Genomic DNA, 27356 nt, shown 5'->3' on the forward strand with positions numbered 1-27356 from the left:
ATCTTATGATCATAAACAAGCGTCTGTCCAAGTTTGGTACAAATCAAGGATAGTTTATGAAAGTTATTAAAATTTTAAAAACTTTAAGCACAGAGTGAATGTAATGTTTCCTCGCAGAAAAACTAAGTCCATTTATAAGTAAAATACGGAAAAGTGGAAATTTATTTTTACAAAATTTTCTTCTTGATACTATCTTATGATCATACACAAGCGTCTGTCCAAGTTTGGTACAAATCAAGGATAGTTTATGAAAGTTATTAAAATTTTAACCAGGTGCTCCGCAGGGCGCAGCTTTATACGACCGCAGAGGTCGAACCCTGAACAACTGGGGCAAGTATGGACAAAACATTCAAGCGTGATACAGCTCTGAATTTGGATTGTGATCAAATTTTTGACATTACATGGTTTTTTTTTACACAAAACAAATGTCAAGATTTTACAAATCAATTAAAGATTTCTTCTTCAAACTTTTTAAATCTAAAATTAAATAGTTGACACAGCATAGGTTTCTGACACAGAATGAACGTGGTCTAATGAACTTAAAAGTTTTTTTTTGCCTTTGAGCAATTCACTATGCTATTGAATATTAATCCTCTCAAAAAAATGTTTGAAGAAATTTTCTTTTTATTTATGAAATCTGAAATGAGAAAAATTTAACCCCCCCCCCCTTTTTTTTCACATCCCCGTTTCCCTTTTTCCAAAACTGATATCAATTTAAATTTCTAATGGAGTTTGCAACAATAACTACTCTTTTTAATACATCATAAAATATTAAAATGTAAAATAAAGTGCTTGTTATCACTGAATGGTAAAGATTGGTTGGTAGTAAAAGTGAATATACATTGTTTATTGTATAAAACAATAAAAAAAACTTCATCAGCAACATTTTATATTGGCAAATTTCCAATGAAGTTATTTACATAAAGTTATTGGCAAATAAAAATAGAAAATGACATCGTAGTCATGTCTGGCAAATGTCCAACATACATTATCTAAAAACATTTTAGATAAGATAAGGAAAAAAAGCTTCATCAGCAACATTTTATATTGGCAAATTTCCAATGAAGTTATTTACATAAAGTTATTGGCAAATAAAAATAGAAAATGACATCATAGTCATGTCTGGCAAATTTCCAACATATATTATCAACTACTATTCTATACAAAGAAAGATAACTCCAATTGAAAATTAATTGCTATTGCACAATATTGTGCAATTAGATATTTCTTGCTATTGTGCAATACTGTGCAATCTTCATCAGCAACATTTTATATTGGCAAATTTCCAATGAAGTTATTTACATAAAGTTATTGGCAAATAAAAATAGAAAATGACATCGTAGTCATGTCTGGCAAATGTCCAACATACATTATCTAAAAACATTTTAGATAAGATAAGGAAAAAAAGCTTCATCAGCAACATTTTATATTGGCAAATTTCCAATGAAGTTATTTACATAAAGTTATTGGCAAATAAAAATAGAAAATGACATCATAGTCATGTCTGGCAAATTTCCAACATATATTATCAACTACTATTCTATACAAAGAAAGATAACTCCAATTGAAAATTAATTGCTATTGCACAATATTGTGCAATTAGATATTTCTTGCTATTGTGCAATACTGTGCAATTGAAAATTTCTTGCTATTGCACAAGACTTGATATGGAATCCTGATTTGGACCAACTTGAAAACTGGGCCCATAATCAAAAATCAAAGTACATATTTAGATAAAGCATATCAAATAAGCCCAAGAATTTTTTTTTTTTTAAATCAAACTTAGTTTAATTTTGGACCCTTTGGACCTTAATGTAGACCAATTTGAAAACTGGACCAAAAATTAAGAATCTACATACACAGTTAGATTTGGCATATCAAAGAACCCATTCATTCAATTTTTAATGAAATCAAACAAAGTTTAATTTTGGACCCCCATTTTGACCAACTTGAAAACTAGGCCAATAATAAAAAATCTAAGCACATTGTTAGATTCAGCGTATCAAAGAACCCCAAGGATTTAATTTTTGGTAAAATCAAACTAAGTTTAATTTTGGACCCTTTGGACCTTAATGTAGACCAATTTGAAAACGGGACCAAAAATTAAGAATCTACATACATAGTTAGATTCAGCATATCAAAGAACCCCAATTATTAAATTTTTTATGAAATCACACAAAGTTCAATTTTGGACCCTTTGGGCCCCTTATTCCTAAACTGTTAGGACCAAAACTCCCAAAATCAAACCCAACCTTCCTTTTATGGTCATAAACCTTGTGTTTAAATTTCATAGATTTCTATTTACTTATACTAAAGTTATGGTGCAAAAACCAAAAACAATGCTTATTTGGGCCCCTTTTTGGCCCCTAATTCATAAACTGTTGTGACCTCAACTCCAAAAATCAATCCCAACCTTCCTTTTGTGGTCATAAACCTTGTGTTTAAATTTCATTGATTTCTATTTACTTATACTAAAGTTATTGTGCGAAAACCAAGAATAATGCTTATTTGGGCCCTTTATTGGCCCTTAATTCCTAAACTGTTGGAACCAAAACTCCCAAAATCAATCCCAACCTTCCTTTTGTGATCATAAATCTTGTGTCAAAATTTCATAGATTTCTATTCACTTAAACTAAAGTTATGGTGCGAAAACCAAGAAAATGCTTATTTGGGCCCTTTTTGGCCCTTAATTCCTAAAATGTTGGGACCAAAACTCCCAAAATCAATCCCAACCTTCCTTTTGTGGTCATAAACCTTGTGTTAAAATTTCATTGATTCTATTCACTTTTACTAAAGTTAGAGTGCGAAAACTAAAAGTATTCGGACGACGACGACACCAACGTGATAGCAATATACGACCAAAAAATTCAAATTTTTGCGGTCGTATAAAAACTGTCTTAAGGACATGAGGACCTTGCAAGGTACAAACATACCAAATATAGTTATTATATTACTCATAATAAGAGAGAAATTAACATTACAAAAAATCTTGTCCTTTTTGTCAAGTAGTCCCCAAGCCACGAAAATGAGGTCAAGGACAATGGACATGTGACAGACTAAGTACAATACAAAGTATGCAACATCTGGCTCTTCCACCTTATAAATTAAAGAACCTTAGTGAGCACACTCACATACCCCACGTCCCCACAATGTCATTGGAGAAATTAAATAAGTATAAGAAAAAAAAATTGTATAAGAAAAAATACTGAATAATAATTTCCTGTCAATATACACATCTACATAGTATGTCCTTATTATCTACAAAATTTCATGAAATTCTGTTGTGTGTTTTCAGAGGAGTTGCGATGACAAACTGTTGCAGAAGTACATTGAAGCAAATAAGTTCAAAGGGGCGTAACTCCTAGAAAAAAATTGAATCGCAATTTCCCGTCGATATGCACAACTACATAGTATGTCCCTATTATCTGAAAAGGTTTCGTGAAATTCTGTTGTGTGGTTTGAGAGGAGTTGCGATGACAAACTGTTGCAGTAGTACATTAAAGTAAATAAGTTCAAAGGGGCGTAACTCCTAGAAAAATAATTGAATCGCAATTTCCCGTCGATATGCACAACTACATAGTAAGTCCTTATTTTCTGAAAAGGTTTCGTGAAATTCTGTTGTGTGGTTTGAGAGGAGTTGCGATGACAAACTGTTGCAGTAGTACATTAAAGTAAATAAGTTCAAAGGGGCGTAACTCCTAGAAAAAAAATTGAATCGCAATTTCCCGTCGATATGCACAACTACATAGTATGTCCTTATTATCTGAAAAGGTTTCGTGAAATTCTGTTGTGTGGTTTGAGAGGAGTTGCGATGACAAACTGTTGCAGAAGTACATTAAAGTAAATAAGTTCAAAGGGGCGTAACTCCTAGAAAAAAAATTGAATCGCATTTTCCCGTCGATATGCACAACTACATAGTATGTCCTTATTATCTGAAAAGGTTTCGTGAAATTCTGTTGTGTGGTTTGAGAGGAGTTGCGATGACAAACTTTTGCAGTAGTATATTAAAGTAAATAAGTTCAAAGGGGCGTAACTCCTAGAAAAAAAATTGAATCGCAATTTCCCGTCGATATGCACAACTACATAGTATGTCCTTATTATCTGAAAAGGTTTCGTGAAATTCTGTTGTGTGGTTTGAGAGGAGTTGCGATGACAAGAAACAGGACTGACGGACTGACGGACGGACGGACGGGTCAAAAACATTATACCCTCCGCAACTTCGTTGCGTGGGGTATAAATATACACTTTTCAAGAAGTTAGTTAACACCGCCAGATCACTTTCCCTATGTCAGGGTTTCAGCGACAAAAGGCTGGGCTCAACAAAAACCATTACAATGGACAGTTGTCCCTATGTCTGAAGATTTTTTTCTAGTCTGCATTTTGTTGTCTTTGCCCACTTTAAGACTCGGTAAATAAAAGTACACATTTTATTTAACTCTCCCAAATCAAGTATTTTAGCCTGATTCTTACTTTTGTAAATGTAAATATTGTTTGTACTTGCAAAATGAAGATCTTTTCCCTGTTTAATAATTACCGATAGTTGAAATAATCTGGGTGAAACAACAATGCCAAACACAACATCCTGAAAGAAAAGCTTGGACAACATTTGTTGTATATTTTGGACAATTGCATGAGACTCCCGGTGTGCAGGTTTCAGTTCAAAAACTATTGGAAAGATACCAGGAAAATCAGGCAGCACGACACAGTAATCTGGAACTATTGTGTGCCTTGAAACTCTGTGATCTGCTAAATATCCTGTAGAAGATTCAGCGACTGATGACTCCAGATTTAATGAAGACAGGCTTAACAAAGATGAAGAGGTACTTGATGGAGTGCTAGAGTAAGGTGCATTATACTCCATCTGGGTGATCGGGGTATCAAAATCGCCAAAAACAGTCTCCAATGCAGTGTTAATACTGTCATGTATGTTTGTGGCAGAGCCACACATATCATTACTCCCAAGACATGTCAGGAGTATTTTCATCAATACCTCAATCCAATTTTTAGCCCGTCCATTTTTCATATCTGTTTGTAACGCTGTCTTAAATGATGATACATAGTGCCTCTGTTCTGAAATTATATAAATAGAAAAACATGTAAAAAAAAATACCTGGCAGAAATATTGTTGATATTTAAAATCTTCCATTGTATTCAATTGATCATAGAATTTTTCTGATTCAATTATGAGACTTATCAGTGAATTACCTGTGTTAAATTTATACATGTTTACATCAATCATTGTCAAAAGCAGCCAATTCGAATTTCTAATCAACATTATAGATTATCCATAAAAATTAGTGGCAGATACAAAAGATGATTTTTAAAGATTTATCCATCAGCAAGATTAGATAAGATGATGTGTCCCTGGCAGTCATCAGAGGCGAATTTAGGGGGATGTTGCCCATCCCCCTTTCTGGAAAAAGATTTGTTGATTATGGGATAGCCTCTTTATTTTGGTTTATATTTTAATAATCCAATCATCACGCCTGTCAATATTGGTAAAAATTTACATAACTTTAGCCAATAAAATTCTTTACTTAAACAAGTAAATAAAATACACTTGTATGAGTATCTTACAAATTTACTTTATAGATATATATATATATATATTATGTATAGATGTGAGTATATTAGTTTTTTCTTCTTCAAATAAATAAAATGCACATACTACATCTGCAGGGGGCGGATCCAGCCATTTTAAAAGGGGTTCCTAACTCCGGACAAAGGGGGATTCCAACTACATGTCCCCCTTTCAAATGCATTGATCGTGCAAAAAAAGGGGGGTTCCAACTCCTGGAACCCCCCCTTCCTGGATCAGCGCCTGTAGGAGCCAAAAATTTTTCCTGTGAAAAAAGTTCCAGTGGAAGTAATTTCACAGAAAATATGTTCTGGGAGAACTTTTTTCAACAGTCAATTTCTATGTGATTTGTTCCATCTCTATAAAATAAGTTCCACACTTTACCTGGTGAAATAAGTTCTAGATTGGTGAAATTTGTTCCTTACCTATTGTGATATAGTTTCATGTTTGTGAGATTTGTTCCTTACCTGGTGAAATAAGTTCTAGATTTGTGAGATTTGTTTCTCACCTGGTGATATAAATTCCTTGTCTGTGAAATATGTTGCACTGTTTAAACAAGTTATCTTATATACTGAGCACTTGTCATCGGTGAGTTTAAAGTCATTATAAAACAAGATATATTTGGCCCTGTCCCAAAAAGTTGAAAAATCTTCAATTTCAATAACACATGTGGACACAAACATGATGGTAGTCTCACCTATCAAAAATCAGCTCAAAATCTGGAGGCGTATAGAACAAACAAGAATGTGTCCATAGTACACGAATGCCCCACTCGCACTATCATTTTCTATGTTCAGTGGACCGTGAAATTGGGGTCAAAACTTTAATTTGGAATTAAAATTAGAAAGATCATATCATAGGGAACATGTGTACTAAGTTTCAAGTTGATGTAACTTTAACTTCATCAAAAACTACCTTGACCAAAAACTTTAACCTGAACTTTGCACTATCATTTTCTATGTTCAGTGGACCATGAATTTGGGGTCAAAACTATATTTTGGCATTAAAATTAGACAGATCATATCATGGGGAACAAGTGTACTAAGTTTCAAGTTGATTGGACTTCAACTTCTTCAAAAACTACCTTGACCAAAAACTTTAACCTGAAGCGGGCGGACGGACAGACGAACGGAGGCAGACCAGAAAACATAATGCCCCTCTACTATCGTAGGTGGGGCATAAAAATCTGTATAAGGCCAAATAAAAATATATGTGTGGTTCCAGTAACCCTACCGTCCCTACTTTTTCGGCTTAAAAATAGCCTACCCTAAAGATTTTATTGTAATTTTTCATTAAGCACTGTTAAAGTCAGAATGTTTCTCCCATAGACCCAATGTAAAAAAAAACCATAAAATAAAAAAAAATCCCTACCTACCTACCCTAACTTTTTTTCAGATGTAACTGGAACCACACATACTTTTTTATTTGGCCTAACCTGTGATTTTCAATAATTTATCAGTCCAAACCTCGTAATTTCAGTAAAAATTAGCAGAGCGGAACGAAACTTTAATTCAATCTGTAACTCATTGTGGTAAAGTTACATACCAAAAATCAGCCCAATATCTGCAGGCGTTTAGAAAAAAGTCATTATAACTGTGATTTTCAACAATTTCTCAAAGTCCAAAGCCCGTAATTTCGGCAAAAATTAGTGGAGCGGAACAAAACTTAAACTTGTTCTGTAACTCATCATGGTTAACTCACATACCAAAAATCAGCCCAATATCTGAAAGAGTTTAGAAAAAAACTCTGTATAATGGTTTGTTGCAGAATGACGGAATTATTGAATTTCGGAAAATGGGACACTTTGTTGTGGGCCATAAAAACCATGTATTATATTGATAATGTAACAATTAAAAAGTGTAAACATCAAATTTGGATCATGTGGAGTAAAGCAAAGGTTTAATAACATACTCAATAAATAATACTAAAAATGACACAAATGTATGAACCAGGAAAGAGTAGAATAAAAATTATAAAATAATAAAAAAAAGTCATTCTGGAAAAAAAAGTATTTAGTTAAAGATGAACAGTTGTACTCATTTGAAAAGGACAAAGTGATTGATCATTTATATTAAAAGACAAAGAAACAAAAGACCAACTCTTTTAAAACTGTGGAATGACCATAGCTACAAGTACATGTATGATTTATAGAACACCCATGACAGATCAACAGGAAACCAGGAGGTTGAATACCACATAAATGATAAAGAATAGATACAAATTATGATACATTATCATCGCTTTTATTTCTTATCTTCATCCTACAGTCATGACTTCAATTGCAAATGTACCCAATGCAAGTACAAGTACAGCATTCAGCTTGCATTAGATTTCTTAAGTGTAACAAGAAAATATTTCGCTGTGCAATATGTTAAAGGTACTTATTTTCTGTGAAATAGGTTCGAGCAGAACATTGATTTCTATAAAATACCTTCGTTCAAAACTAATATCACAGGAACTTATTTCACTTTTTTTTAAATTTAAATATTGGAACAAAACTCATGGAGTTGTGATTTTTGTTCCGGAACTTATTTCACATTTGGTTAAAAAAACTGTTATCACAGAGATATGTCTCGCCTTTTTGTAATTTTCATAATGCAAATTTATGTTGAAATTAAAATAGCAATACTTTAACATCTTACACAAGTTACGCAAATATTCTCTAAGTCAATGAAACATGACTGAGTTACATGGCTAAACAATCTCCAATCATGGTTCCCCTTGAAATGGCCTAATCACAAACTAATACATGATAATTAAAACCAGATGCTCCGCAGGGTGCAGCTTTATACGACTGCAGATGTTGAACCCTGAACCGTTGGGGCAAGTATGGACACAACATTCAAGCTGGATTCAGCTCTAAATTTGGATTGTGATTAAATAGTTGACACAGCATAGGTTTCTGACACAGAATGAATGTGGTCTAATGAGACTTAAAATATTTGTTTTGCCTTTGAGCAATTCACTCTGCTGTTGAATATTAATCCTCTCAATTGACTATAAAGAGCAATAACTCCTTAAGGAGGCTCGAGGGTATAAAAATTTCAGAAAAAAAATAAATATTTGTTTTTCATTTCAAATTTTATTTGTTACCTTTTGTAGTTGTTACTTATCATATGGTACAAAAATCATTCAAAACAAACAATTCGTGTTGGCCCCAGATGACTTTTAAAATATATACATCATTGAAAAAGTTCCAAATTATCTCCCTTTGGTGGAAAAATGCCATTTTTTGGCTTTAAAATTGAAATATCTTTTTTAACTCATCGGTGACCTATATTTTTTAATATAATTTCCATATAAGCTGCACTTAAACTAAATTATTGTAAAATTTGAGCGATTTCTGTAATAAATTTCTTTCTTTTTTTTCAATATTACCTTTATTTCTCCTATTACTTCAACAGAAAAAAACCACCTTTACAAAAATGTATGCTTCTTTTGAAGGCAGATTGTGAGTGCAAATGAACGGTGACCCCACTTTTTTATTTTATTTTTCTGTTAACTATAAGATAAAGTTCATGTATAGAAAAATATAGAGAAATCCTATATAAATGATTTAGACCCGCGAACCCCCTTAAGGGGTCAATTGACAATTTTGGTCTTGTTGACTTATTTGTAGATCTTATTTTGCTGAACATTATTGCTGTTTACAGTTTATCTTTATCTATAATAATATTCAAGATAATAACCAAAATCTGCAAAATTTCCTTCAAATTACTTTTTTCGGGGCAGCAACCCAACAACCCATTGTCCGTTTCATTTGAAAGTTTCATGGCAGATAGATTTTCACTTGATAAACAATTTACTCCATGTCAGATTTGCTCTAAATGCTTTGGTTTCAGAGATATAAGTCAAAATCTACATTTCACCCCTATGTTCTATTTTTAGCCATGGCAGCCATCTTGGTTGGTTGGCGGGGTCATGCCACACATTTTTTTAACAATATACCCCAATAATGATTGTGGCCAAATTTGGTTTAATTTGGCCCAGCAGTTTCAGGAGAAGATTTTTGTAAAAGATTACAAAAATTTACAAAAAATTGGTCAAAAATGTCTATAAAGGGCAATAACTCCTTAAGGGGTCAACTGACCATTTTAGTCATATTAACTTATTTGTAGACAGGGTTTCCACTGGCGGTCGCCATTTTTGCAATTTGCGAAAAAATAATAATTGTGGCGACAAAAATTCGTCATTTGCGAATTAATTTGGCGAAAGAAATATACATAACGATTTATTTTCCTCAATCTTGTTTATTTACTTTTTTCAAGTTTCTCGGACTTTACCCGATCAGACAATACTCGGAATTCACCTTGACCTCATTAAGATTTGGACAGAAAATCAATAATCAGCTGATTGCATTTTATAACTATCGACAACAAAGGACTAATTAATAAAGGTGTTGATTGAATTGTTTGACAAAATGATATAGTTAAATGGCTTCCGCTAAATGTCACATACAGAATTTATTTACCACTTTGCGACGCACATGTTTGAAGCAAACTTTTGACGTCTCCTCTCCTTTTAAAGATAGTTTAGAAAAGAAAGCTGTTGTTGTGACGAAAAATGTTCAAAAGCAAGAAAAATCTCTGATTTAAAACTTTAATTATCCTTTGACTTAAATATACATGTAGGTAATTGATTAGGGAGACTACTTTAAAGTCGTTTGAGTGACACACGTGTTTCAAGCATAGTTGTACGTCTCAACTTTTTCATTTACCGATGATCAAGAGAAGAAAACTGTTGTTATGAAGAAATATATACAAAAGGTTAATTTGGGAACAACCCCTCGAAGGAGAGTAACCCTTCAATGTAATGACTACACATGAAATGAGGAATCAATTTCATGTGATAAAAGCTTTTGTTTTGTTGTAAAAAACACTTCTTAGTACAAAAGGGCACATCAGTATTTTTTCTTTTAAGGAAACTTTCCCCACGAACTATACTGGTAGTTTATAATAAAGAAGATATAATTCCTGGAATCTAACAAAATTAATGGACATGTTTTGATCATATACGAAAAATATATGTTGCTTGGCGAAAAAAATAATAAAGTGGCGAAAAATTTATTGTTTTGGCGAAAGAGGTGGCGAAAAAAATTAATTAATTGACCCAGGGGAAACCCTGTTTGTAGATCTTACTTTGCTGAACATTATTGCTGATTACATTTTATTTCTTTCTATAATAAGATTCAAGATAATAACCAAAATCTGCAAAATTTCCTTCAAATTACTTTTTTCGGGGCAGCAACCCAACAACCCATTGTCCGTTTCATTTGAAAGTTTCAAGGCAGATAGATTTTCACTTGATAAACAATTTACTCCATGTCAGATTTGCTCTAAATGCTTTGGTTTCAGAGATATAAGTCAAAATCTACATTTCACCCCTATGCTCTATTTTTAGCCATGGCAGCCATCTTGGTTGGTTGGCCGGGTCACACCACACATTTTTTAAACTAAATACCCCAAAGATGATTGTGGCCAAGTTTGGATTAATTTGGCCCAGTAGTTTCAAGGGAGAAGATTTTTGTAATAGATAACTAAGATTTACGAAAAATGGTTAAAAATTGACTATAAAGGGCAATTACTCCTAAAGGGGTCAACTGACCATTTTGGTCATGTTGACTTATTTGTAAATCTTACTTTTTTGAACATTATTGCTGTTTACAGTCAATCTCTATCTGTAATAATATTCAAGATAATAACCAAAAACAGCAAAATTTCCTTAAAATTACCAATTCAGGGACAGCAACCCAAAAACCGGTTGTCTGATTCATCTGAAAATTTCAGGGCAGAGAGATCCTGACCTGATAAACAATTTTACCCCATGTCAGATTTGCTCTAAAAGCTTTGGTTTTTGAGTTATAAGCCAAAAACTGCATTTTACCCCTATGTTCTATTTTAGCCATGGCAGCCATCTTGGTTGGTTGACAGGGTCACACGACATATTTTTTAAACTAGATACCCCAATGATGATTGTGGCCAAATTTGGCCAAGTAGTTTCAGAGGAGAAGATTTTTGTAAAAGTTAACGACGACGGAAGACGACATTGCCGGACTCAAAGTGATGGGAAAAGCTCACTTGGCCCTGTGGGCCAGGTGAGCTAAAAAGCAGAATACATACAAATATATACAGAATTTAGAGATAAAAATACAATCATATTTCTATGTTCAGTGGACTGTGAAAATTAGGTAAAATATTGTATTCGGCAGTAAAATTAGAAAGATTATATCATAAGAAACACATGTGTACTAAGTTTCTGGGGAAGTTTTGCACTCCTACCTAGGAGTCTACTCCCGTATTCAGAAGAAGAAGAAGTTTCAAGTTGATTGGATTTCAACTTCATTAAAAAACTACCTCGACCATAAACTTTAACCTGGAGCAGGAGAGACTGACTGACCAGAAAACATAATGCCCATAAATGGGGCATAAAAATTGTAAGACTTGTTACATGCCTGTCAACTTTTGAAAGTTCAATGTTTTTTTTAGTGCTTTAAATGATTTAATTGAAAACAAAAATAACATGTTATAACCAGTATACATGGTATATGTTAATAAAGTAGTGAAAAAAAATACTATTTATTATCTCAGGGTTTGACACTAACATTAGAGGTGATGTAGTCCAGAGGACTACCAAGAAATTTTTTTGGGTAGTCTTGGTAGTCCACCTCTATCACCAGTGAGGGCCGCAACGCGGCCCGAACTAGCTAGGGGGGTTTTGGGGCATGCCCCCCAAGAAAGTTTTTCGAAATAAGATGCAATTTCCTGCCATCTGAGCACCTCAAAAGCACACAAATGTTCATTTGAGTTTTGAAAATATTTTTTTTTTTTCAGATAAATTAAAGTTGACATTCAGTGAATAAATTTTATTACTCCTGAACTTTTACCGTCTGAAAATTTTGAAAAATGAAATGCAAAATCTGCAATCTGAGACAATTTCTAAGGCCTTGTTTAGGTGGAGTTACTTGACCTTTTATTCCAGGATTATTTAGAAAAAAAGGATAAAAATAAGTCAAAGTTTTCATTAATTCTTCAAACAGTTTATAAAATTTTTCTTGTAGTGATACAATGTCTTTGTTTGTGAACTAGAGGTCAACTTCATCATCACTGTTGAAAGCAATTCAGTGGATATGTTGCTAAAACAAAATGCCTTTAATACCATTTTGAATGACATGCATATACAATGTATGGTTTCTATACTATTAAACGAGAAGACCTCATTTTTGGTGTCGCTTCTCCTCCTTTCACAATAAATTAATCATCATGCCTCTGTGTCCTATAGGTAACATGTATAGTCGCATTTGTCATCCATTCTTATGATCATTAAGTTTGGGTTATTTGGGATAAAAAACGAAAAAGAATGCGTCCGGATATTTTCCCGTCATTGGACAAAACTTTAAGTCAGATTAGACTTACGGTTTGTGTTTTTCTGTACTTCGAACATACAAAGACTAAGAAATAAAGTATATGAATTTGCTTTCTGCTATCATTTTGAGTACTAGCATGTATCATCCTTACTTAACGTGTTTCAGTTTGGGTTATTTTGGGAGGAAAACGAAAATGAATAATATTTGCTATTTACTATCAATTAGTTTACAGTGGCGGATCCAGAACTGTTCATAAGGGAGGGGGCGCTGACTGACCTAAAGGGGGGGGGGGCGTTACTTTCATGCTTCCCCATATAATCAACAATTTGTTATGGTTTACTATCAACGGTGGTCACTGCGGATATATTTCTATATACTTACATACATTTACTATGAATTACTGTATTTGTTATAATTTACTATGGGGGGGGGGGGGGACTCTTTACTATTCATGGCGTTCACTGATGTATATATATATATATATTAAGTACCTTTGACTTTTGATACCTCTCCTGAAATTCTCTGTATTGAGCAATTAAAGTATATAGATCTATGCATGTCCATAGAGTACAGAAAAACAGAAGGTATAACAATCGGTATTTGGAATATAGGAGGAGGGCAAAAAAATGTGCCAAGTCCCTACCCTCATGAAAAAGAATGTCTGAATTTTTGCTGAGTTTTGCTGAATAGGTTCTGGACCCTAGCTGAATGCATGCTGAACCAAATTTTGGGATCTGAAAACGTGCTGAAGCACTTTTTCCAAATTCTGAACAAATACTGAAAACTTACTGGAATGTTCAGATTTGCTGAAAAAGTGCTGTAACATTTTCTGAAAAGTTCAGACTGTGCTGAAAAATTCAGACATTGCTGAACTGAAGCTGAAAATAATCTGAACTGTTCAGTTATTGCTGAACTCCTCAGACAAACATCTGAAACTATGCTGAAAATTTTTTGATATCTTTGAACAGTGCTGAATTTTTCAGAACAGCCCTGAAAACTTTCTGAACAGATTTTCAAGATCCTGAAATGTTCAGAAACAATACTGAAATCATTCTGAACAGAATAAATACTTGCTTAATTTTTCAGAGAGACATCTGAAAATGTGTTGAACTATTCAGACAGTGTTGAATTGTTCAAAACAGCTATAAAAAAACCTTTCTGAAATGATAGAAAGCTGAACTGTTCAGAACAGCTCTAAGAGCTTATATGAACAGATTTGCCAGATGCTGAACTGTTCAGACAGAATACTGAAAATCTTCTGAAAATAATACAAACAAGAATGTGTCCACAGTACACAGATGCCCCACTCACACTATCATATTTTATTATACTTCAAGAGTTTTTTTCCTATATAAAATAAATGAAATAGTTGTGCTATTTCATTCTAAAGACAATTTGCCAGTTAATAGTTTCAAAGACTATTGCCCCGGTTAATAGTTTCATAATCATCTTTCCCGTACTTTTCCATGCTTATTTTTCATTGGACGATAATGATGTCATTGACTACTCTGCTTGGTTACGTATGCTTTGCAACGTCAAACTCACTCTTATATTGTAAACGGTGGAATCTGTTTGTTTTGATTGTAATTTCACTTACAAGAAGCAATTATAAAAGAGAAAGAAAATCTTCATGGAAATTTTTTAAAAGATCTAAAATATAGTACCTTATTCATAATATGGGTTCGCTCTCCGTATATTAAAAGTGAATTTGCGTTTGGTGTACTTTAACTAGGATTTATAATAAGCACGGAAAGTTTAACACAAGTATTTGTAGTCTTGATTGAAATTAATGAAATATTTATAAATACAAAACGAATTATAAAAAAAGTAAAGTTCATCATGTGCATGTAAAGTTATGTCACATTTTTTCTTTCTTTCAGATAAGGTATATACACTTTTAGAAAATTAGTTATTTGGTATATAAAAACACTTAATGGCTGTGTTGTTCAGTATAATAAAACACCTAATGACTGGTTGTGCGGGTAATAGCAAGTTTGTTGTCCCTTCGCATACCAACTATTGCTCTCGGCTTTGCCTCGAGCAATAGTTAGTACCTCAGGGACAACAAACTTGCTATTACCCTCACACCCAGTCAATAGGTGTATAATATATTTAGTGGACCTTGAAATTGAGGTAAAACTCTAATTTGGCATTAGAATTAGATAGATCATATCATTAGGAACATGTATACTAAGTTTCAAGTTGCTTGGACTTCAAGTCTTCATAAAAAACTACCTGTTGAACAAAAACTTTAACCTGAAGCGGGACAGACAGACGGACAGATGAATGGACGGACAAACAGTCAGACGAACAGACCCACAGACCAGAAAACATAATGCCACCGTCCTCGACTATCGTTGGTGGGGCATAAAAAATATTTTTCAAACTTTTATATCAGACCAGAGCAGAATACATGTACACCAAAGACCACCAAACTGAGTTTGTTTTTTTAATTACATGGGTTGATCTGAAGTCAATTGGCGTTAACAACATAAACAATTAATTTCTGGGAGCAGAGTAATTGATATAACATAAGCATTGTGACATATGATTTTTAAGGGAAAGTTTAAGAATTTGGGTCGTATCTTTTTGAGATATTAGCCAATCAGTAAAATCAAAATATATTCGAAGTGAAAATAGTTTATATAAACAAATAAAAAAATAAAAAAATCATTAACTACATGTACCAAAAAGGTGGGGGGGGGGGGGGGTCATTTAAGATTCTCCCACTCAGGGGCACCCAAATGTAATCATGTCCACAGGTACCTGTGAAATCTACAATAAACAATAATAAGCTGGCTTTCTGTTTAAAGTCATGAGTACTCTATTTATAATGTTATGATTGGTAATCACATTAAAAACTGAAGGTCTTATAATATCAATTACAATTTATAACAAGTTTGTTGTTTCTATAATAAATTTTTTCTTTCTTTAAAAGTCAGGATTCCCCAACTTGCAAAACATAATCTGTTAATTTTGGGGGCGAATTAACCAGGTCCGATTTGACTTGGTGCCGAACTGTCTATAACGGTGCCGATTTGACAAGGTGCCGGAATGTCTAGAATTCATTTATATGAAGACTTGAGAGGCATACCAAAATTTTACCAGCAAGGATCTATATGTTATATTAAAATATTGACACCGGAGGTGTCAATGTGTCTTGGTGTCGAAGTATTTATAAAAATTCAAAATTTGAAAAGGGAACTTACGTTGAAATTATTTGCGATTTGTTTGATAGCCTATCCGTTTTTGCTGGTGCACTGCCAGTGTTAATTTTATCTGTTGAAGAAGTTTTCTGAATCTCTCTCCAAGTTCTTAAATATGCCTTACTTAATTGTATTTCGGCATAAAAAAGAACTTAGAAAAATATCAGATTAGTCAATCGTTCTGGTAAACTAATACAGTGTTATTTACAAGCACTGATAGTACAGTCAGTTATACAGGGAGTTAAAACGTTTTCATGATCTAAGCTGGTCCCCTGCTGGCTACTACACTATGTTCGTAGAAAGTAGATACCAGTTTAATAAGTGAAACCTTTCTGAACCGGAAACCCATAAAAAATTACGTCAACAAAAAACTATTTAGGCGCCCTAAATACGATTTGTGAAATGATGGCTATATTTATCAGATAAGTATATTACAGTTTGAACTGAAATGTTTATTGCTAATTTTAAATCATATTAAAAGATAAAAGTTTATTGAGACAATCTATAAATACCATTTTTGAGAAAGTCAACACCAGAAAATAAATAAAAATGAAGAAAATCCTTGAAATTATGTATTGACTATTGGAACTTGTGCACATCATTATGCACTGACCATTCAACTTGCATGTATTTAGAGAAAATCAGAGGAGGTAGGGAAATGTCCTTGTTTTAGGAACCAGCTGTTTTTTTACTTTAATGGGGAAAAAAGAAAAAGGGGGGACATGCTTTTGCAAGTTTTGGTATGTGAGATACAGGGGTTGAATATGGAACAAAGGGAGGGGGAGAATGTGAGAGAATTCATGATTTTTTTTTACAAAATAACCGGATTTGGTAAACGAACCATATTTTGGGAACCAGCAGTTTTTTTTAATTTGAGGGACAAAAAGGGGGGGGCCATGCTTTTGCAAATTTTGGGATGTGAAATATAGCGGATTGTGGGGATATGAAAATGAGTGAGGGGGAGGATGTCAGATGTGAGAGGAATAATGGAAAAAAAATACAAAAAAGCAGGATTTTGGAAATGAACCATATTGTGCCCCTAACCTGAACTTAGATATTACACATTGCTTTTCTTTATGAAAGTATCAGTCAATGGCAGATACAGGGTGCCAGGGTCCCACAAATGGAGCTTCATATATATGATAATTGCATAGACTTTTTACAAGTATTCACACCAACAGGAGCGGATCCAGACATTTTAAAAAGTGGGGGTGCGGCAACTATATGTCCCAATTCAAATCTCGAATGCATTGATCATTAAAAAAAAAGGGCGCCCTTTCCTCTAACAAAATCATGGATCTGCACCTTTCAATACAGAAAACTCTAAGAAATGTTTATACTTTTTTTCGCTTCCCTTCTAAAATTTATTAAATCAATCAATTAAAAAAATGGCATTATGAAAAAATCATAATTTATATTGAATTAAAAAATAAGTAAGACATTGGATTCTTTGTGGATTGTATTTTCTTGCAGGTGAAAGTCTTGCATCTTCCACAGAAACTTTTTGAAATTCAAGCAGAAATTGAACTGATCTAAGTTTGAAGCTCTGAAACTTCAATATTGATTAATACAGAAAGAAAGAGAAGTTTACATATATTATAATCTGATTTTTATTTAATATACAAATGATTCTCAATTTCTGAATTAATAGAATTAAAAGTTCATGAATAATTCATGATTCACATTATTTGAAATAATTATCAGGCCGTTGAAATTGGATTGATGATTTTCCCTATTAACACAAGAAAATTTCAAAGGGTTGAAGTACAGGAAAGAGTCTTTTTTTTAGTTGGAAAAATAGAACAAGACACATATTGTTAATGTTACTGTTATAGATACGAAATGTTTCAAGTGAAAGACGTGAGATTACATGTAGATTTACTGTAGTGCTCCTTTCGTGTGGTAACCTAACGGTGTACAATACTTGGCCCAAGTATCAACAGCAGCATGGAAGCTTTCACTTGGGACAATTATAAGTTTATTATACAAAATATAAAAATAATTAGATGTGGCATGATTGATGCTGAGCAAACAATTCATAGATAAAAAAAAACCAAAAAACCCAGAGATATAATAAACGGTCATTACTGGTCAGTTAAAGATTAAAATGGGTAAAATCAAAATGGGCAAAATATACTGTATTATGTATAACCGACTTCAAAATGTGTCCACTTTCTCATAAATTTCTTATGTCACAATGCTGGGTCATTGATGTCACAACATAACAAACTAATCATCAGTTGTAAAAGGCTTGACTGATCTGATTGCAACTATATAAGACACAAAATAAAAAGCAATAATAAAAAAGACAAAGACACAACTAATTATTCTACTTCACATATGATACCATTGTATTTCTTAAATAATGTTTATTTGTTTTGGATAAATAGTGTCTTTCAGACAGAATATTAAAAAGCTCATATTGTCTAAATACCAAAGGAAACTTTCCTGAATTATAACTGAAAATCATCTGAACCTTTCCTGAAAAATGTAAGCTAAAGCTGAAAATGGTCTGAACCCATCCTGAACAATAGCTGAAGACTGAATATTGGCTGAGTATAGATTAATTCAAATTTGACTGAATATTTGCTTAAATATTGTTTTGTTTGTTGAACATTTTAGAAAGAAATGCTGAAAAGTTTACCTTTAGAGTCTTGGATGAACTTTAACAGAAAATTTGCTGAAAACCCACTGGAATGGGTTAAATTATAGCTGTTTTTTTTTTAGAAAATGGTGTTTAAGAGGTTCTGAATATTTCAGCAAGTTGTTCAGAAAGATTCAGAAGTAATACTAATTATTTCTGAATATTTACTGAAAATGTCTTGCTGAATTGTAACTGAAAGTTTGCTGAAAACTTGCTGGAATGTGCCAAATTCAGCCATCTTTAAGCAAAAGGTTTTTTTTATAGGTTCTGAATATTTCAGAAAGGTGTTCAGAAAAATTCAGAATTAATGCTGAATTATTTCTGAATATTGCTGAATATTTACTGAAAATGACTTGCTGAATTGTTACTGAAAATTTGCTGAAAATGTGCTGGAATGTGCCAAATTCAGACATTTTTAAGCAAAAGGTTTTTAATAGATTCTGTAAAATTCAGCAAGGTGTTCAGAAAAATTCAGAATTAATGCTGAATTATATCTGAATATTGCTGAATATTTACTGAAAACGTACTGCTGAATTTTTACTGAAAATGTGCTGAAAACTTGCTGGAACGTGCCAAATTCAGGCATTTTTAAGAAAAGGGTTTACTAAATGTGTTCAGTAAAATTTCAGCATCGAGTTCAGAAAAAAATTTTCATGAGGGTAAGTACCTTGGAATTTTGATACTTCTCCTGAAATTCTCCAGACAGCATATTTTTTTTTACAGTTTACATACGCTCTATTTCCCCGTGATTTCGCGGGTGTGTTCTAGTTTTTTTAATAAGAAAGCCACCAAAAAATATTGTTGGCTTTTTTTTTTAAACTACCTCTTCCTGTTTCTTTTTAGGGGGATAATAATTTTTTTATCCAAATTTGGGAAGTATTTTTTTTTTAACTCTGACACCTACGTTTTTACACTGTGAAGATTCTGATCAAAAATCTGGATCTCAAAAGTGCTTTCATAATAACAATATAAAATTTACGTTCTTCCAAATGCCATCACTGTCTTTGAAAAATGTAAACATAATTGGGAGGACTTTTACGCCAATTTTTAGCATTGAAATAGCCAGACCATATACAAATTTCCAGGTGGTCCACAGGACTACTGATTAACCAGGTTTTGGTAGTCCTCCTAGATTTTAGGGGGGCACCGTACTACCGTTAGTGTCGAACCCTATCTTTATGGTAGTACTGCATCATTTAATTTTGTCAATCAGCCATGCTTTTATCCTTAAGCTGTTTAAGAACCCCCTTGCAGATGAAAATTCACATACCATGTTCACGATTTTACAACTAGATAAAAAAAACACAAGTTCAAAATCTAGCATGTTAGAATAATCTTCAGAGAAAACGTTTTTGATTGGCTTATTAATTTGATCATGAAAAACACAGAATTTGATTGGCTGAACACGATTGCCTTACCTTGGGTACAAAATAAGGAACAAATCGTGTTTTAGAGGGTTTTTTTAATGATACCCTTAATATTAATATTTTTTAATAAAACGTCCTTGATAAGAGTATAGAGAATGAACACAAGGCGAACGTACTATACAGGCGAAAGAACTTAGAACGAACAGACCAAGGACAAACATGTAAACAGGGCGAGTAGTCCCGATACCAAATTCACGATGCGACTGCTACAAATATCTACATTAAAAACATACGGTTACAAGTAAACAAATAATGATCATGTAGATGAGATGGAATCTAATAATTTACATAAATAAAAGGGTACATATTTACAATAGTGATTGTTTTTCAATCCTAATTTACAAATTAAGTGATTCAGATGCTTAATCATGTGTAAAAATCGGTGTCAAGAATTGGAAGTTGTTATGAAGTTGTAATACACAGAAACGGATGCGGCATACAGAGGTGGTGCGATGATTTTCAAGTCGGCCCCATAGGCCTTCAGAAGACTTGAAGTCTTCTTCCACCAAAAACCCTGGCCTAAAGCCCACCTGCTTTTGTGGAATTTTCTTGCTGCATTGAAGACCAATTGGTGGCAGGCCTTCAACTGTTATCTGCTCTTTAGTCAGGTGGTTGTCTCATTGACATATTCCCCATTAACCATGTTTACATCTTAATTTTGAGTTATAGCCACTAACATTCAATTTTATGTCATACTGTTTCACCTGTTTAACATTTTTAAATTGAGTGATACAACTGTGAACACGAAATCTCAAAAAATAATATGGTATATTTTTTTTCTGGTAAGTCGTAATTTGTTGAAAAGAGAGTACATGTATGTGTATAAATATTTTACCTGTTGACAACTTTGCATATGCCTCTTCCAAGTCCTTATCAGACATTGGACTCTTTTGGGGTAACCAAAATTCTACTTTGTCAACTTTTTCATATTTAAAGTCGTATAGCTCTAAACATCTGATAATGTCCTTCCAGAATTCTGATGTAAGATCAGATTGCTCAAATGGTTCCAAAAAAGTGTTTATTGTCTCGTAAAAATTATCCAAGGGTCTTTGTTCAAAGGAATCATGACAATCGTATACTTCTTCTGATGCCTCAGACTGGTCCTTTCCTCTAGTAAAAAATTTTACACTTTCAATTTTATTGTTCTGTGACCTAAAACATTGTGTACAAGCGTCTTCTGAATAGCATAGAACTCTGACCAGCAAGGCTCTTTGATTGTAATTTGCCATCCATGCCTAAAAAATAAAACAGTTGTGATAATACATGTATATTAACGTAAAATATAACATAAAACATATAACAAGAAGAACATGCAGATAATATAAAAGTTCTTGTCAGCCAGATAAATAGACTTTCAATCCACTGTAAATAAGGCCTACAGTAAATTAATATATTGTTTTTTCCCCCAATCCTGATCCTGCCAAGCCAGGTGTCGGTAGGCACATGAAGGTAGGGAAATCATTTTTCACAAATGGTATTTTGAACCCTCCTGTTTTTGATAAATAGTATTGCAGTTAATCTAATTTACAATTTATTGGCTACTGAAGATCTTATATCAATTACAATTTATAACAAGTTTGTTTTTTCTATAATAAATTTCCTTTCTTTAAAAGTCATGATTCCCCAACTTGCAAAACATAATCTGTTAATTTTGGGGGCCAATTAACCAGGTCCAAGTTGACTTGGTGCCGAACTGTCTATAGCGGTGCCGAAATGTCTAGAATTCATTTATATGAAGACTTGAGAGGCATACCAAAATTATACTAGTTATATTAAAATATTGACACTGGAGGTCTTGCCAGGTGTCAATGTGTCTTGGTGTCAAAGTATTTATAACCAGATGCTCCGCAGGGCGCAGCTTTATACGACCGCAGAGGTTGAACCCTGAACGGTTGGGGCAAGTATGGACACAACATTCAAGCTGGATTCAGCTCTAAATTTGGATTGTGATTAAATAGTTGACACAGCATAGGTTTCTGACACAGAATGAATGTGGTCTAATGAACTTAAAAAAAAATGTTTGCCTTTGAGCAATTCACTATGCTGTTGAATATTAATCCTCTCAAAAAAATGTTTGAAGAAATTTTCTTTTTATTTATGAAATCTGAAATGAAAAAAATTGACCCTCCAATTTTTTTTTCACATCCCCCTTTCCCTTATTTCAAAACTGATCTCAATTCAAATTTCTAATGAAGTTTGCAACAATAACTACTCATTTAAATACATCATAAAATATTAAAATGTAAAAAAAGTGCTTGTTATCACTGAATGGTAAAGATTGTTTTAATCTATCAGTTGGTAGTAAAAGTGAATACACATTGTATATTGTATAAAACAATGATTTAAGTTGATTCAACTACTATTCTGGACAAAGAAAGATAACTCCAATTGAAATCCATTAGATATTTCTTGCTATTGTGGAATACTGTGCAATTGAAAATATTTGCTATTGCACAATACTGTGCAATTGAAGATTTCTTGCTATTGCACAATACTGTGCAATTGAAGATTTCTTGCTATTGCTGAATACTGTGCAATTGAAAATTTCTTGCTATTGCACAATACTTAATATAATAATTTTGGATCCTGATTTGGACCAACTTGTAAACTGGGCCCATAATCAAAAATCTAAGTACATGTTTAGATTCAGCATATCACAGAGGTCCAATAATTCAATTTTTGTTAAAATCAAACTTAGTTTAATTTTGGACCCTTTGGACGTTAATGTAAACCAATTTTAAAACTGGACCAAAAATTAAGAATCTACATACACAGTTAGATTTGGCATATCAAAGAACCCCAATTATTCAATTTTTGATGAAATCAAACAAAGTTTAATTTTGGACCCCGATTTGGACCAACTTGAAAACTGGGCCAATAATAAAAAATCTAAGTACATTTTTAGATTCAGCATATCAAAGAACCCCAAGGATTCAATTTTTGTTAAAATCAAACTAAGTTTAATTTTGGACCCTTTGGACCTTAATGTAGACCAATTTGAAAACGGGACCAAAAATTAAGAATCTACATACACAGTTAGATTCGGCATATCAAAGAACCCCAATTATTCAATTTTTGATAAAATCAAACAAAGTTTAAATCTGGACCCTTTGGGCCCTTTATTCCTAAACTGTTGGGACCAAAACTCCCAAAATCAATACCAACCTTCCTTTTATGGTCATAAACCTTGTGTTTAAATTTCATAGATTTCTATTTACTTATACTAAAGTTATGGTGCGAAAACCAAAAAAAATGCTTATTTGGGTCCCTTTTTGGCCCCTAATTCCTAAACTGTTGGGACCTAAACTCCCAAAATCAATACCAACCTTCCTTACATTGTGTTTAAATTTCATTGATTTCTATTTACTTAAACTAAAGTTATTGTGCGAAAACCAAGCTAATTTTAAATCATATTTAAAGATAAAAGTTTATTGAGACAATCTATAAATACCATTTTTGAGAAAGTCAACACCAGAAAATAAATAAAAATGAAGAAATCCTTGAAATTATGTATTGAACTTGTGCACATCATTATGCACTGACCATTCAACTTACATGTATTTAGAGAAAATCAGAGGAGGAAGGGGAATGTTCTTGTTTTTATTAGGAACCAGCTGTTTTTTTACTTTAATGGGAAAAAAAGAAAAGGGGGGGGGGGGGCATGCTTTTGCAAGTTTTGGTATGTGAAATACATGGGTTGAATATGGAACAAAGGGAAGGGGAGAATGTGAGAGAATTCATGATTTTTTTTTTACAAAATAACCGGATTTGGTAAATGAACCATATTTTGGGAACCAGCAGTTTTTTTTTAATTTGAGGGACAAAAAGGGGGGGGGGGGGGGGGGCTCATGCTTTTGAAAATTTTGGAATGTAAATTATAGGGGATTGTGGGGATATGAAATTGAGTGAGGGGGAGGATGTCAGATGTGAGAGGAATAATGGGAAGAAAATACAAAAAAGCAGGATTTCGGAAATGAACCATATTGTGCCCCTAACCTGAACTTAGATATGACACATTGCTTTTCTTTATGAACGTATCAATCAATGGCAGATACAGGGTGCCAGGGTCCCACATATGGAGCTTCATATATATGATAATTGCATAGACTTTTTACAAGTATTCACACCAACAGGAGCGGATCCAGACATTTTAAAAAGTGGGGGTGCGGCAACTATATGTATATGTCCCAATTCAAATCGACAAATGCATTGATCATTAAAAAAAAGGGGGCGCCCTTTCCTCTAACAAAATCATAGATCTGCACCTTTCAATACAGAAAACTCTAAGAAATGTTTATACTTTCTTCGCTTCCCCTCTAAAATTTATTTTTTTCATGATATTAAATCAATCAATTAAAAAAATGGCATTATTATAAAAAAATCATAATTTATATTGATTTAAAAAATAAGTAAGACATTGGATTCTTTGTGGATTGTATTTTCTTGCGGGTGAAAGTCCTGCATCTTCCACAGAAACTTTTTGAAATTCAAGCAGAAATTGAACTGATCTAAGTTTGAAGCTCTGAAACTTCAGTTTTGATTAATACAGAAAGAAAGAGAAGTTTACATATATTATAATCTGATTTTTATTTAATATACAAACGATTCTCAATTTCTGAATTAATAGAATTAAAAGTTCATGAATAATTCATGATTCACATTATTTGAAATAATTATCAGGCTGTTGAAATTGGATTGATGATTTTCCCTATTAACACAAGAAAATTTCAAAGGGTTGAAGGACAGGAAAGAGTCCAATAGACTTCTTTTTTTTTAGTTGGAAAAATAGAACAAGACGCATATTGTTAATGTTACTGTTATAGATACGAAATGTTTCAAGTGAAAGACGTGAGATTACATGTAGATTTACTGTAGTGCTCCTTTCGTGTGGTAACCTAACGGTGTACAATACTTGGCCCAAGTATCAACAGCAGCATGGAAGCTTTCACTTGGGACAATTATAAGTTTATTTTACAAAATATAAAAATAATTAGATGTGGCATGATTGATGCTGAGCAAACAATTCATAAATAAAAAAAAAACAAAAAACCCAGAGATATAATAAATGGTCATTACTGGTCAGTTAAAGATTAAAATGGGCAAAATCTATACTGTATTATGTATAACCGACTTCAAAATGTGTCCACTTTCTCATAAATTTCTTATGTCACAATGCTGGGTTATTGATGTCACAACATAACAAACTAATCATCAGTTGTAAAAGGCTTGACTGATCTGATTGCAACTATATAAGACACAAAATAAAAAGCAATAATAAAAAAGACAAAGACACAACTAATTATTCTACTTCACATATGACACCATTGTATTTCTTAAATAATGTTTATTTGTTTTGGATAAATAGTGTCTTTCAGACAGAATATTAACCAGGTGCTCCGCAGGGCGCAGCTTTATACGACCGCAGAGGTCGAACCCTGAACAGTTGGGGCAAGTATGGACAAAACATTCAAGCGTGATACAGCTCTGAATTTGGATTGTGATCAAATTTTTGACATTACATGGTTTTTTTTACACAAAACAAATGTCAAGATTTTACAAATCAATTAAAGATTTCTTCTTCAAACTTATTTAAATCTAAAATTAAATAGTTGACACAGCATAGGTTTCTGACACAGAATGAATGTGGTCTAATGAACTTAAAAGTTTTTTTTTGCCTTTGAGCAATTCACTATGCTGTTGAATATTAATCCTCTCAAAAAAATGTTTGAAGAAATTTTCTTTTTATTTATGAAATCTGAAATGAGAAAAATTTACCCCCCCCCCCCTTTTTTCACATCCCCGTTTCCCTTTTTCCAAAACTGATATCAATTCAAATTTCTAATGGAGTTTGCAACAATAACTACTCTTTTAAATACATAATAAAATATTAAAATGTAAAATAAAGTGCTTGTTATCACTGAATGGTAAAGATTGGTTGGTAGTAAAAGTGAATATACATTGTTTATTGTATAAAACAATAAAAAAAACTTCATCAGCAACATTTTATATTGGCAAATTTCCAATGAAGTTATTTACATAAAGTTATTGGCAAATAAAAATAGAAAATGACATCATAGTCATGTCTGGCAAATTTCCAACATACATTATCTAAAAACATTTTAGATAAGATAAGGAAAAAAAGCTTCATCAGCAACATTTTATATTGGCAAATTTCCAATGAAGTTATTTACATAAAGTTATTGGCAAATAAAAATAGAAAATGACATCATAGTCATGTCTGGCAAATTTCCAACATATATTATCAACTACTATTCTATACAAAGAAAGATAACTCCAATTGAAAATTAATTGCTATTGCACAATATTGTGCAATTAGATATTTCTTGCTATTGTGCAATACTGTGCAATTGAAAATTTCTTGCTATTGCACAATACTTGATATGGAATCCTGATTTGGACTAACTTGAAAACTGGGCCCATAATCAAAAATCAAAGTACATATTTAGATAAAGCATATCAAATAAGCCCAAGAATTTAATTTTTGTTAAAATCAAACTTAGTTTAATTTTGGACCCTTTGGACCTTAATGTAAACCAATTTGAAAACTGGACCAAAAATTAAGAATATACATACACAGTTAGATTTGGCATATCAAAGAACCCATTTATTCAATTTTTGATGAAATCAAACAAAGTTTAATTTTGGACCCCCATTTGGACCAACTTGAAAACTAGGCCAATAATTAAAAATCTAAGTACATTTTTAAATTCAGCATATCAAAGAACCCCAAGGATTCAATTTTTGTTAAAATCAAACTAAGTTTAATTTTGGACCCTTTGGACCTTAATGTAGACCAATTTGAAAACGGGACCAAAAATTAAGAATCTACATACATAGTTAGATTCGGCATATCAAAGAACCCCAATTATTCAATTTTTGATGAAATCACACAAAGTTCAATTTTGGACCCTTTGGGCCCCTTATTCCTAAACTGTTAGGACCAAAACTCCCAAAATCAAACCCAACCTTCCTTTTATGGTCATAAACCTTGTGTTTAAATTTCATAGATTTCTATTTACTTATACTAAAGTTATGGTGCAAAAACCAAAAATAATGCTTATTTGGGCCCCTTTTTGGCCCCTAATTCATAAACTGTTGTGACCTCAACTCCAAAAAT

At 32.7% G+C, this 27356-nt stretch overlaps 1 protein-coding gene across 1 annotated transcript; it reads right to left on the reverse strand.

The window, feature by feature from the left end:
• Window positions 1-260: 260 nt before the first annotated feature.
• On the reverse strand, window positions 261-21447 carry LOC134702395 (uncharacterized). The gene is made up of 2 exons (XM_063563299.1): window positions 21054-21447; window positions 261-5070 (listed from the first exon to the last, which is right to left on the reverse strand). The coding sequence occupies exons 1-2, from the start codon at window positions 21445-21447 to the stop codon at window positions 4349-4351; spliced, it is 1116 nt and encodes a 371-aa protein (XP_063419369.1). The 3' UTR covers window positions 261-4348.
• Window positions 21448-27356: the final 5909 nt, after the last annotated feature.

Source organism: Mytilus trossulus, unplaced genomic scaffold (assembly GCF_036588685.1).
Source record: "Mytilus trossulus isolate FHL-02 unplaced genomic scaffold, PNRI_Mtr1.1.1.hap1 h1tg000453l__unscaffolded, whole genome shotgun sequence".
Taxonomy (NCBI): domain Eukaryota; kingdom Metazoa; phylum Mollusca; class Bivalvia; order Mytilida; family Mytilidae; genus Mytilus; species Mytilus trossulus.

What these genes read in the sequence shown, in the direction of transcription:
- LOC134702395 (XM_063563299.1), bottom strand. Translation starts at nt 21,447, where the DNA reads ATGGCAAATTACAATCAAAGAGCCTTGCTGGTCAGAGTTCTATGCTAT. An exon ending in ATATGCAAAGTTGTCAACAG is followed by an intron (nt 5,071 to 21,053) that starts GTAAAATATTTA and finishes ATATAATTTCAG; the next exon opens with AACAGAGGCACTATGTATCA.